General features: G+C 42.6%; 1 protein-coding gene across 11 annotated transcripts in view; it reads left to right on the top strand.

Moving 5' to 3' along the window:
* The window catches only part of EIF4ENIF1 (eukaryotic translation initiation factor 4E nuclear import factor 1), a 48,305-nt gene extending 35,800 nt beyond the window's left edge, over positions 1–12,505 (top strand). For 7 of the 11 annotated variants that reach the window (XM_038575713.1, XM_038575714.1, XM_038575715.1 and 4 more), the window contains 9 exons: positions 1,505–1,576; positions 2,227–2,410; positions 3,320–3,399; positions 3,716–3,858; positions 7,214–7,298; positions 8,605–8,737; positions 10,429–10,773; positions 11,024–11,188; positions 11,764–12,505. In XM_038575713.1, coding sequence (XP_038431641.1) covers positions 1,505–1,576; positions 2,227–2,410; positions 3,320–3,399; positions 3,716–3,858; positions 7,214–7,298; positions 8,605–8,737; positions 10,429–10,773; positions 11,024–11,188; positions 11,764–12,005 — 1,449 coding nt within the window. In that variant the 3' untranslated portion in view covers positions 12,006–12,505. The remainder of the gene's footprint in view (positions 1–1,504; positions 1,577–2,226; positions 2,411–3,319; positions 3,400–3,715; positions 3,859–7,213; positions 7,299–8,604; positions 8,738–10,428; positions 10,774–11,023; positions 11,189–11,763) is intronic. The other 4 variants (XM_038575717.1, XM_038575709.1, XM_038575707.1 and 1 more) reach the window with 2 other exon arrangements.
* Positions 12,506–13,459: the final 954 nt, after the last annotated feature.

Here is a 13,459-nt window from a genome sequence, read left to right as displayed (position 1 = left end):
GAGCAAGGGAACTCAATAATTTACCTGATGTTTTGAATATTTTGTTTCAGATACAATGCTGGGGTTTGAAATCCTGGGCTGTGAGGGTAACTGATGTTGAGGTTTTAGTGCTCTGAAATATATGTGGCTAAGGCAGTGAGCCTCAAACACCTGTTTGGGATGATGATATAATTTAAGTTGCTACACAAAAAGTAACACAAACCTAGAAAAGAAAGCACCAAGGAAAATAATGTAATAAACACACCAAGTATTATCCCAAAATATTGCTTGACTTGCATGTTATTGTTAAGTCATGGTCTGTTCTAAAATCAAGTCTGCAATCACTATGGCTGTGTGTGTGTTGTATACTATTTCTGATCTGCCTCCATCTGTTTAGGTTCAATCATACTGTTTCATCACCAAAATAGGACATGTTGGTTCAATCTAAACTCCATTTCAAATTGAATTGTAGAGACTCTGCCGTCCAAATGTAGTAAGCCATGTAGTATAAAGCTGCCCATTTTTGTTAGGTGGAATTAAATGACTCTTGAGGACATCGCTTATTAAAATCAGGGGATATGTAGGTGGCTTAGGTGGTTGAGCATCCGACTCTTGATCTCCACTCAGATCTTGGTCTCAGGGTCTTGATTTCAAGCCATGCATTAGGCTCCACACTAGGCATGAAGCCTACTTACCAAAAAAAAAGAAAGAAAGAAAAAGAAAAAGCAGTCCTAATTCTAAAACCGCAATAAAACTCTGGGCTATCTTTGGGCTCTTTGTCACACCTGAGGACATTGCTGTGGACCTCTGCATCTTCACCTAGTGGAAGGCGAACTGTACCAGAGAAAGCACTTCAGGCAAAGCTAAATGGGCACAAGGATGTCCTAAAGTGAAGGAGGTAATTTCAGTTGGAACTGCTACTGCATTAAAAGAATAAAGAGCGGGAGGATCTGAATTTTGCCCTGTGAGACCCATTTTGGAACAGCTTGTTTAAAAATAATAACGTTTAAATTTCCTGAAATATGAAACTCTGAAATATAACAATTCTGGCCAAACTTTTGTGTTATTTACTAGTTTTAAACTGCCATCTGTGGTTGATAAATCTTATTTCAAAGATAATGCATAGCAAAGGTTGCCTTGAAAATTAAAATCTATAAATTAGTTTCCTACTTGTGGCTTCTTAGGAGTGCTCCTCTATTTCACCATTTTCTTTCTCCCTTCTTTTGGTCACAGTGTTAGAAACAGTGAAATGCACTAGGGTTACCACAGGGAGGAAAAGACCATCTGAGAGTCTCTGAGTGAACTTTGCATGTGCATGTGAAGATTCTTTGCATTTCCAGATCTTTGGACCTGTGTGATGAGCAAGTGGAACAAGTGGATCTAAGTTAGTTTTCTGTGCCTTGGATATCATTCTGCTTAAGTGCCAACTCCCTGGGGAGTTTTTAATGCTTTCTTGTAGTCCCCGGTGAACCTGTAAGTTAAGTGTGTAAGAAGGTTAAAACCAGTTTTCCTTTGACTTTTTTAGCGAAACCTTGAAAGCCATTTGATGTCCCCTGCTGAGATTCCAGGCCAGCCTGTCCCTAAGAACATCCTGCAGGTACTTCACCATCTTACACCAAGGCCTTGGAGTCCTGAACACTAGTCCTTTGTTTTTTTGTTTTTAAGATTTTATTTATTTATTCATGAGAGACACAGAGAGAGGCAGAGACAGGCAGAGGGAGAAGCAGGCCCCATGCAGGGAGCCTGACGCAGGACTCAATCCCGGGTCTCCAGGATCACGCCCTGGACTGAAGGTGGTGCTAAACTGCTGAGCCACCGGGGCTGCCCCAACACTAGTCCTTTGAACTGGTTTTGTGTAGTGGTCCAGCTTTGGGCCTTAGAGAATGATCCGTGCGGCCTGGCAATCGAAGATAGTGTTGCTGCCAGACCTAGTTCTGTGTTGCTGTTAAACTCATCATGGGGTGGGGAGGTGGCTGAAGATAACAAAGTAAGCCCTTGATTTCCAGTTTACAGGCTTCAGTTTCTATAGAAATCTAAAATATCTAACCTATATTTGTAGCACTAACTTAAACCAAATGTTGCTACCTGAACGATGAGAGAAGTGTGTTGCATGTACATGTGCCAAGTCCTTCAGTGGAGCATGAGGGAGATTCATCGTTGGCTTCCAAAAGTTAATCCATAATTCACAGCCTCTGACTAGGAAAAAGAACTTGGTTTGTTCACAGGGATGACTTTTTCTGCCCTTAGGAACTTCTGGGTCCACCAGTTCAGAGACCTGCTTCTTCCAATCTTCTGAGTGGCCTTATGGGGAGTTTGGAACCTACAACACCTTTACTGGGCCAAAGAGCACCCTCTCCTCCCTTGTCACAGGTGTTTCAAACACGAGCAGCTTCAGCAGACTACCTTCGTCCTAGAATACCATCACCAGTTGGTAAATGTTGTGCTTAGATGTCTGTCCGTTTTCCCCCAACCCCCTACAAAGGTCATACTTGTCCCCTAGAATTGGTGAAGTCTTTTTCATGGGCATCCGTGAAGAGTTTAAAAAGAAATGTGTGAATTTTTGTGCTTTTTTTGGGGGGCGGGAGGTGAGGTACAAGATTGGAAGATAGTTTATCTGGCTGCCCTTCTAGATAAATATAGGGGTTTTTTTTTTTTTTTTTTTTTGTAAGATTGATCAAAATTGTATACATTGGATGTAGCTCTTTAGTCTTGTTCCTTATTTTGGGAATTCAATTCAAACATAATTTGGCTTCCAAGGTTTTTCCTTGATAGAGGAGAAGTCAGGGTAGTGGCTCTCTACCAACCTAATGAAGTTGGTACACAACCAATTGTGAGGTTTCATGGCTAATACAGAATGTGAATAGAAGAAGCACTTCCAGAAGTGTTGGACTTAGCATAAGTGTTGTGCAGATCTCAGTGTTCCTGTCACCCTGGACCACTTTAGGCTGCTCGCCACTCTGGCTCATGCCAATCTTGAGAATAAGTTTTTATAGTAGTCCTTCCTGGACTCTCCTTTGGTTATCAGCTGGCTCGGCGACAGTGAGCCAAATCACTGACTAGAAAAGCACTTTTCTCTCAGAGGTCTCAGTTTTGAAAGGGACAAAGCTGACAGCTTAATGGGGTAGATGGATACACCAGCAATTTGGTTCATTAATGCTCTAATTAAGGTCCACATAGGACAGTGTAGGGGCACAGAAGAAGAGGGACGTTGTCAGCCTGGAGTCAGTACTTGCTTGAAAGAGATGGTGTTCAGTAAGCAGCAGCATGTACTAGTGATAATACCTCTCTAATGGATGTGTGCTGTCTTGATACTCACTGATACTGCCAACTTTCCCATCAGGTTTCACACCAGGACCACAGCAGCTACTTGGAGATCCATTCCAAGGCATGCGCAAGCCCATGAGCCCGGTCACGGCCCAGGTCTGTCTGAACTTTTTCTCTAAGTTTTTTGCTTGCTTTTCATCCTTATTATTGACTGTGGGATGGAAAATTGTTGCAATGCTTGGAAGTGGTTTTGAACTACAATTTGAGCTCAGTAAATGCTAGAAAATTGGTGAACAATTAAAGTCCTACTTTATTAAAATCCTTTTCAGTGGATGGCAGCACGAGTTCGCAGTGCCTCATTTCTCTCAGCTGCTGCTTAAATATACCTTTCTAAGAGTGAAGAGAGACCTCTGTAGAAAGTGTATTGACTATCCTCATTTTTTTCTGATCTTCATGTGCCCCCTCTATTCAGCAGATGAGCCAGCTAGAATTGCAACAGGCAGCTTTGGAGGGGCTGGCCCTGCCACACGACCTTGCAATGCAGGCAGCAAACTTTTACCAACCTGGTTTTGGCAAGCCACAAGTGGACAGAACCAGAGATGGATTCAGAAACAGGTAAGTTACTAACTAATCCTACCCTTGTGGGGATCTGCAAATTAGTTTCTACAGATAAACAAGTTAGTTATCCACAGTAAAACTACACCGATATATTTGCACAGTGTATGGTGAGAATTCCATCTCCAAGTGTGCAGTCGAGGAAGCAGTATGATTAAATTCTGCAGGGGCATAGGCTTTTCATTCTACATAATTTTATTTATATTCTTGATTTAAAGGATTCATTTTTACAAATGTAGCTAGCTAGCATAGCTCCTTATTTGTTGTTACAAGATGATGAAAAGTAAAACTCCACCTAGCTTCCTCCCCTACAGATTCCTTGTTTAGTTACCAAACTGTCCTTTGATGCAGATTTGCTATTTGTTGATCAAAGCTATTAACAAATGAACACTAACTTCACTCTCCTCCTCTTCCTTCCTATAGATGCAGCAAGTAGTAAAATGAATCATAAATTAGAGGAAAGGGGTGACACTACTGTTCTTTTTGTAAAATAAAACAGAAAACTGTGCTAAACAAATGTATAGCTTATTACAAGACAAACTCCTTTGTTAGCTACCCAGAAGCTCCCTATGTGCCCTGTCCCAGTAATACCTCTTCCCTCCCTCAGATGCATCCAACCTTTAAAAGTAAATATCAAAAAAATAAAAATATTAAAATATCAAAAAAAAAAAAAGTAAATATCCAGGTGCTTGGCTGGCTCGGTCAAAACGTGTGAACTCTTGGGCACCTGGGTGGCTTAGTGGTTGAGCATCTGCCTTTAGCTCAGGTCATGATCCTGAGGTCCTGGGATGGAGTCCTGCGTCAGGCTCCCTGCCTGGAGCCTGCTTCTCCCTCTGCCTGTGTCTCTGCCTCTCTCTGTGTGTCTCTCATGAATAAATGAATAAAATCTTAAAACAAAAACAAAAAAGCATGTGAACTCTTGATCATGGGGTTGTAAGTTCAGGCCCCGTGTTGGGTATACGGATTACTAAAAAAAAAAAAAAAAAATTTTAAGTAAATACCACCTTCATTTTTTCAGTTTTATCGCCAAAATGTTTATCCCTGAACATTAAGTCCTTCCCATTCTGTATACCTGGTAATTAAGAAGTACTTAGTTTTGATAGGACTCTTAAAACTGTCATATCAGTGTCTCATTGTCTTGCTCCAGCTGGTTTTATGTGCTGACACTTTCAGAAAACATTGAAACCAGTAAGTACCCTGTATCGTTGCATAAATATATTCTATATATAGTAGTTCTCAGCCTAAACAGAGAGCTCAGGTCTGGTCTGCTGAGTCCCTCACTGGATTTCTCTCTGTAGCATAATATAGTTTAAGAATTGACTTGATTTATTGACTTTTTTTTTTAAAGATATTATTTATTTATTCATGAGAGATAACGAGGAGGGGAGGCAGGCAGACACACAGGCAGAGGGAGAAACAGGCGCTATGTAGGGAGCCCAATGCGGCACTCGATCCCAGGACTCCGGGATCATGTCCTGAGGCAAATGCAGAGACTCAACGGCTGAGCCACCCAGGTGGCTCCCAATGGAGCCATGCCTTAGCCACCCAATCAATTTATTGATTTTCAAAGCACTTTTGATATCCAGAATTTTATTTGCTTTCGGCATTAATCCTGTGAGGTATATGGTATAAATAACAGCATTTTATAGATATAGAAACTTAGATTTTTTTTTTTAAATGCGAACTCCTCAAAACGAATAAGTAGACCTAAGTCGGTGTCAGCAGAACTTTCATGCTGTTTCATGAATGTCTCATTCATCAAATGTCAGCCTCTTGGGCCCTCCCTAAACACCCATGCACACTTGTATCCCCCTGAACAGACCTACCTTTCTCCTTGTCTTTTTTTTTTTTTTTTTTAATTAACACCTTCTGGGTTACTATTTATTTTTGTCTTTCTGCCCATAGTAACCCCTCTATCCTGCAACCAAAAAAATGAGGCCAGAGATTTTTTTTGTGTTTTGTTTATTGCTGTATGCCTTGCACTTTCGCCTAGTGTCTAGCACATAGCAGGTGCTCAAGTATGTTCATCCGAAGGAATAAATGCTAGGTTGTGCAGAACCACCAGACTTGAGGATTTCCTCCAGATCTCTCAGTACTGCTGACCTGCTTCTCCCTCACTTTTCTCCTTAGATTCTCAGTGTGGCAGCAGTGGGGCTTACCTGGACAGGCTGGAAAGAAGCCATGGGTTTAGGATTTTCATCTGTTTATGATTTAGGAACTCCCAGAATCACTGACTAAGGCTTTGGCCCTCGTGGTACAAGGTCCGACAGCTAAAATGCAGCAAAACTCTCATTAGCCAGTGAGCTCCTATAATTCTTCTCTCAGCCTTTTTACATCTTCATCAATTGTTTCCTGTTTTCTCCAAGTGAAGGGAGAATGAGTAAAATGGGGAAAAAAGGAAAGTCTGTTCTTTTAAGCTTAACTTGGGAGGCCTGGTATCAACCTTGTGTGTGGACCAGGAGTGATGGGCAATGCTGCATATGACTGGGTCTTGGAATAGCTGAAACTCTTGACTCTTGGTCCTCTAATTTGAAACAGTGTCTTACATAGCATCAGTTCAGTGCCAGGCCCTGTGCTCGTCAGTATTGCTGCCTACTCTCTGGAGCGCAGCCTTGCCCACAGAATGAAGGCTCTTAGCCTGCCCCACCGGCACAATCTACAAATAAACCGTATACCAGCCCTGGATAACCCTACGTTCCCAAGGCCTTGTACCTGATCCTTCTACCGGAGTCCTCATTCTCCACCTTGAGCTTTCTCATTGGTCACACTCAATTTAATGCAGCTCCTTCCCAGAGAAGCTTTCCCAGAGTCCCTTCGGGAGGAGTATCATGTCACTCCTATACCTCATTTTCCCATTCCACCTTCTTGTTAATCTTATATGTACATGCCTTAGTTTGCCCTGGCTTAGTGTCTCTCCACTAGACAAGAGTTCCTGCAAGGCCCAGAACCATGTTTAAGGTTTTGTCTTCCCTCAGAAATTACCATGTGGTTTTGCATATATTAGGCACTTAATAAATGCTTGGGAAATTGAAATGGATGAGGGAAATGGGATATTAAAGTCCCAGGCTGGGATGCCTGGGTGGCTCAGTGGTTGAGCCTCTGCCTTCAGCTCAAGGCCTGATCCCGGAGTGCCAGGATCGAGTCCCACATCGGGATCCCTGCATGGAGCCTGCTTCTCCCTCTGCCTGTGTCTCTGCCTGCCTCTCTCTCTCTCTCTCTCTATATCTCTTATGAATAAAATAAATAAAATCTAAAAAATAAAGTCCTAGGCTGCTCTTGAGTATTCTAGTCTTTGGTTTTAGGATTTGGAGTTTGAGCAACTCAGAGCTCATACTGATACTTGGTTTGTTCACAGGCAACAGCGAGTGACCAAGTCACCAGCACCCGTGCACCGAGGGAATTCCTCTTCCCCTGCCCCTGCTGCCTCCATCACAAGCATGGTCAGTGACCTTTGCTTCTGTGAATGACTTCAGGCTTCTCCATTTGCTTGTGCCTGTGTCTTACCACTGTGTACCCCAAAATGTCCATAAGTGCCTTCCATAGGAATAACTGACCTAATAAAACCTGCTTATTTATTAGATCTTCCCCTTTCAGTATACATTCTAACTCTTAAGGATTCTTGTGAAGCCCCTACGTTGGGGAAAGTATGTTTCACCAGATAGAGGAATATGGGTTACAACTTACAAGGTGATATAATGTGTTTAAACAAATGAACAATTGGAGTAGAGAGTGTAGAGGATGATAGGAGTGAAACATAGGATGTGAGCTAGATGGGGTGAACTGGTTGGATCATGCAGAATCCAGTGAAACATGGTACGGACTTCACAGATTCAGATCTGTGATATGAATTAAAGCTAGGACAAAAAAAAAAAAAAAAAGCTAGGACAAAGGAGTTTGCTTATTTGTGGTGATAAATCTAGTTTTACAACTGATGCATATTAGCTGTTTTTGTTTTGTTTTGAAGTTTTATCCCCCAGAAACCTGTATCATCTAGTCAAAGCTGATAGACAAGAGGAAAATCTGTTACTCTGCTTCAGGACCCCAAGTGGATCTTTGCACCAAGTACTTTGAAGACAGGATCTGAAGGGCTTCTTGTTCATAATTCATGCCCTGTCTCATGCCATCAGTTATTTAGGGTTAGTGAGAAAGTCACATGCACAATAAAATCATCAAAGTAAAAATGAGCAGTGAAGAGTTGGGAACAAATGACCCCAAATGGTGAATCCTAGGGGCTGAGGAGAATATTTAGATAATTGAATTTTCTGGTAGCCAAGGTAAGATGGGATACATTAAGAGTAAGAGAAATTTGGGTTCCGTAGTTGTTCTGAACTGTCCTTTCCCAGCAGGCAGACTCTTGCTCTAGGGTATACTTCTGGCCATGTTCCTCCCTGTTCTCAGACTAATCCCGGGCTGGGGAAATGACTGAAGCAGAGACTGCATAGGTAGGCCCCTATCACCACAGACATAGATGGGTAGGTTGAAGTTCTGTGCTTTAACTACCTTTGTGCTGGAGCTAAAGGTCTTGATGAAAATGCGATGTGAGCAAGGGATGACACACTTGGGGCACCATCTATTTGGCCCACCCTGTTTCTTTTCCTCCAGCAGCTAGGCCCCAGAACATTGGAGTTGGTCTCTGCCACATGTAGCCAATAAGGGGATTCTTCACCTTGTTAAGTAGTTTAACCAGTTAAGCCTGGCTTTAGGAAATGCATTTAGAGAACATGCTAATACTGTTTTTCTCTGCAGCTTTCTCCTTCCTTCACCCCTACCTCAGTGATTCGTAAGATGTATGAGAGCAAAGAAAAAAGCAAGGAGGAGCCGGCATCTGGAAAAGCAGCTCTTGGTGACAGTAAAGAAGACACTCAGAAGGCTAGTGAAGGTACTGCAGAGCCGTTGAGGGTGTGCTGCCTAAGAAAGTATGTGACAGAGCATGGGCTTAAGTGTTAACCAGCTGACCTGATTCTCTGCAAATCCCTATGCAAAGCTCCTCCCTTCCTGCTTTGGACCACAGTTCAGTGTCTGACCGTGAGAAGCATTACAGCAGCTCATAATTTCTTTTTTTTTTTTTTTTTTATTTTTTATTTATTTATGATAGTCACAGAGAGAGAGAGAGGCAGAGACACAGGCAGAGGGAGAAGCAGGCTCCGTGCACCGGGAGCCCAATGTGAGACTCGATCCCGGGTCTCCAGGATCACGCCCTGGGCCAAAGGCAGGCGCCAAACCGCTGCGCCACCCAGGGATCCCCAGCAGCTCATAATTTCTTAGCCACTTGAAATTCTGACCAATCTAATAGTGGTATGAGTGCTATTATGAGGAAGAGTAAGTTTTAGTTTATAGTTTAGAATCTATATTGGGGCTTCTTTTTGTTAAGATTATTCATGAGAGACAGAGGGGCGGAGACATAGGCAGAGGGAGAAGCAGGCTCCCTGTGGGGAACTTGATGTGGGACTCCATCCCAGGACCCCAGGATCACAACCTGAGCCGAAGGCAGATGCCAACCATGAGCCACCCAGATGTCCCTATTGGGGCTTCAAAGTTAAATTATTAGTACAATTATTTGGCAAATTAATGTGGTACAACCAGTTTTACTTCTGAAACATTCTCTCTAGTCTATGGAGACTGTCGAACAAAATCTGTACAATGGGTGAAGCATAAAGTGTGGAGAGCCTTTTGGAAGTATATAGAAAAGGGCGCCTGGGTGGCTCAGTTAAGTATCCAACTCCTGATTTCAGCTTAGGTCATGCTCAGCTCAAGAAGCCTGCTTGAGATTCTCCTTCTCCCTGTGCCCCCCACCCTCCCGCTTGTATGGTGGCATTGGATGCACTCTGTCTCCCCTCTCTCACGAAATAAATTTTTTATTTTTTTATTTTTATTTTTTTTTAAGGAAGTATATAGAAAACCATGAACGAGGTTTTTAAGAATTGCAGTTGGGACTATCAAGGATGTGAAATAGGTTCTAGTAAGTTAGGTTTACACATGTCTGTAATACTGGTCTGAGAGCTTTTTGCTGTGAGAAAGCTGGAAAAAGGAAATCGTATTGGTCCCACTAAAAGGAGTTCACATTCCTTCACTAGACTGTTATTTCTGTTGTAATGGATTTGTATAATTTTATACTTTTATTTGATCTTTCCCTTAGGTTTAAAAAGCAGGTTAATCCCAGGCATTGACCAGGGACTACTAGCTCCCACACAGATCTGAACCACAACCATATGGGCAGGCAGAGCAAGGTGCCTAAATTAGACCACCAGGTCTTAAGCCAGGCTCACTTGCCCATAGCTATTCCTGGGTCGAGAAGATTTTAAGAAAAATAAACTTTGTTCCAGCAATGTATTTGGAGACTAGAAATCTTAGGGTCTAGTTCCAGCTCTGTCCCTAACTACCCCTGTGACCTTAACTAGGCCTGTTCATAACACATATGGTGGTTCCTATGATAAAATTCTCTAAATTTGCTGAGGGGATCAAATAAGGATTATAAACTTTTTAAGAAATGAGACTTGCTAGATCACTGGGAAGAACATGTTTGAGAGAAGTTTGCCAATACCAAAATATTCTCTGTCTGGGTCCTTACAGAGAATCTGCTGTCATCTAACTCTGTGCCCAGCGCTGATCGTGACTCTTCTCCTACTACAAATCCCAAACTTTCAACGTTGCAGCGGTCTTCGTGTTCTACCCCACTGTCTCAAACCAACCGTTACACCAAAGAACAAGATTATCGACCTAAAGCAACTGGGAGAAAAACCCCCACCTTGGCATCCCCAGTTCCAGGAACACCTTTTCTCCGACCTGTCCACCAAGTTCCCCTTGTCCCCCATGTCCCAATCGTTCGGCCTACTCACCAGCTTCACCCAGGGTTGGTCCAGAGGATGCTGGCCCAGGGAGTACATCCACAGCATCTTCCAAGTTTGCTCCAGGCTGGTGAGTTTCTCACCTAGCAGGACAGCAGTTGCCAGAACTGATGATGTACTATACTGTAAGAGGTTTTTTATTCCTCAAAAAAGTGTTGCTAGAATTTTCTAACTGATGGGCAGTGGGTCGAATCCAAACTGTCCCTTTAAAGGTGAAGAACCTAGTATAAGCATTGTCAATTAAACTTTGTAAATCAACAAAGGTTAAAAATTTCCAGATTACTTCTCACCAGTTTTTTTTTTTTTTCCATGCCCAACAGGTGTGCTTCCTCCTGGAATCGACCTGACTCCTTTACAGGGAATATCTGGCCCAATCCTGAGTCAACCCTTTTACCCTTTACCTACGGCTAGTCACCCTCTCCTAAACCCTCGCCCTGGGACACCTCTGCATCTGGCAATGATGCAGCAGCAACTACAGCGCTCAGGTAGGTTCAGAAATGGGCCAGGGGAGCTGGGGGTGGCCTGAATAGGCTTAAAGCTTTTGGACCAGTTTCTGGTGGAAACACAATTAATTCTTTAATTTATCCTGACAAAATTGGGTAAGGGGATAGCCAGAGAATTGGATGAAGTAAACCAACCTCTATGGGATTTGGAATTTCTCTCCCTATAAAGACAGTGGGAGAGCTGACTATGCTCTGGCATATTTTTGCCGTCTGCCTCTTAGAGAAGGCTGAGAATCCTGACAGGTTTAGCATAGAGACTGTCCAGAGTAGATGCCCTCTCACTATCTGTTAGTACTTCTGTGATGTGGCTGCTTGTCGTGGGAAGGAATGGTCATGTCATTTAGGGTGGCTTCTCAATACAGATGGTTTTTGAATAGCTTTGGTTTCCAAGGTACTGTATTCCGGCATTTTGTAAAGGAGTTAAACCCTAGAATAAACCCTCCAGTAAAGAATTTTGTTTGGAATTTTATGGATAAGATTTGAAATGAGGCAAGGCCTCATTTCACAGAACTACTTTCCCCCACATGCTCTGAATGATAACCTTCTTATCCCCATAGTTCTTCATCCTCCAGGCTCTGGTTCCCCGGCAGCAGCTGTCAGCGTTCAGACAACCCCTCAGAATGTGCCCACCAGGTCAGGCCTGCCCCACGTGCACTCCCAGCTGGAACATCGCCCCAGCCAGAGGAGCAGCTCCCCAGTAGGCCTCGCTAAATGGTTTGGCTCAGATGTGCTACAGCAACCCCTGCCCTCCATGCCTGCCAAAGTCATCAGTGTAGATGAATTGGAGTACCGTCAATGAACAGGGCAGGCAGGCTCACCTATGCCTGGACCTATGGTGGCACCCTGATTAGGACTCTGCTTCTTCATCTCGGGTTGGTTTACGGACTTTCACTTTGGAGGACTCTGCAAAACTATTTAGGGAAGCCCAGGCACCTGGTGTGGTCTGCACTGACAGAGGAATGGAGCCTACATGGTCTGAATCCAGGATGCAATGTTGCTATCAATCCTGGAAATAGTCTTTTTTTTGTAAGATATGTGAATGAAGTGTTGGTGTCTTCACCAAAAGGTGGCACCTAAGGGTTCTGAGGAAATAAATGTATAGACCCTATGTACAGACTTGTGTATAAACAACTTTTGTATATACATATAGGATAGCTTTTTTGAACTTATACAGCTGTACATAAAAGTAGCTGATACTAGTTAAGCCTGTGTCAACATTTTTTTTTTCCACTTGTACATTTGGGACTTTTTCTTTTGGTTGATTAAAGTTGCATATGCTAAGTGTGTGAATGAACTTAATGGCTTGTGTTTATTTCTTGAATTCATTCCTTCTCATTTACAACCAGCTGACCTGTGAGGTTCAGTAGTGAAATGATCTGAAGCTTTAATTTTTCTTTGAAACTCAGAACTGAACTCTTGATCTCATTTAGAAGGAAGCAACACGGGCTGCCTTTTTTGAGCCTTATCGACCCAAATGGCTACTTAAGCTGGACCTACCCTACAGGAAGCCTTGTGGTTAACACCAGATTATAATGTGTACTATCATAGATTAAAACCACCTAGTAAAAAAAATAAATAAATAAATAAAACCACCTAGTAAAAACGATTGATTGGGTAATCATGTGTATGGTAGTCTCTCCCAAACAAATCCACATTTACTGGGGTAAAAGTGAATAGTCTGTTGGCATCCTGTTCTCCAGCTCGAAGCTCCCTCTAAAGAAAAAACAGGACCTGAGAGTTCTCATTCAACCCATTAATGTCTTTCATATCAAACTGCCCTCAAGACTGGTATGTTAGTGGATTCCTTGTGTTTTGTATCTTTCCTCAGCTCAGTTATTTTCATTCCTCTTAAGTACATATGCACAGCATTAGAGAAGAGGCTTCTACCAGAATACTATATGTATGTATGATCTTTAGTCTCCTTTCCTGACTGGAGTTTTTTCAGTCCTACTCTAAGGTAATAAATTTTTCTCAAACTCAGTTTGCCCTAGTTCTCAACACTTGTCCACCAAAGCTACTCTGATTCATACTAGAGGATCAAAGAATGAGGTGGTTCTCACAGGTGAAGGCCAAGGTAGTTGGATTTTGACTACAAGGGTAAAAAAAAACAGCCTGAGTTTTCAGTGTTAGGTGTGTTACTTATAAACCTGGAGCTGCCCACCCTGACTTAGTACTTCCAGGAACATAAGAAACTAGGTTGCCTTTCAGCAGAACCTGGCTTTGAGGATTGAGCAGGAGGTCTCTTACTGATAC

This window comes from Canis lupus, chromosome 26 (assembly GCF_011100685.1).
Source record: "Canis lupus familiaris isolate Mischka breed German Shepherd chromosome 26, alternate assembly UU_Cfam_GSD_1.0, whole genome shotgun sequence".
Classification (NCBI taxonomy): domain Eukaryota; kingdom Metazoa; phylum Chordata; class Mammalia; order Carnivora; family Canidae; genus Canis; species Canis lupus.
The sequence above is the reverse complement of the archived record's forward strand: the minus strand, read 5'-3'. Positions and strand labels throughout refer to the sequence as shown.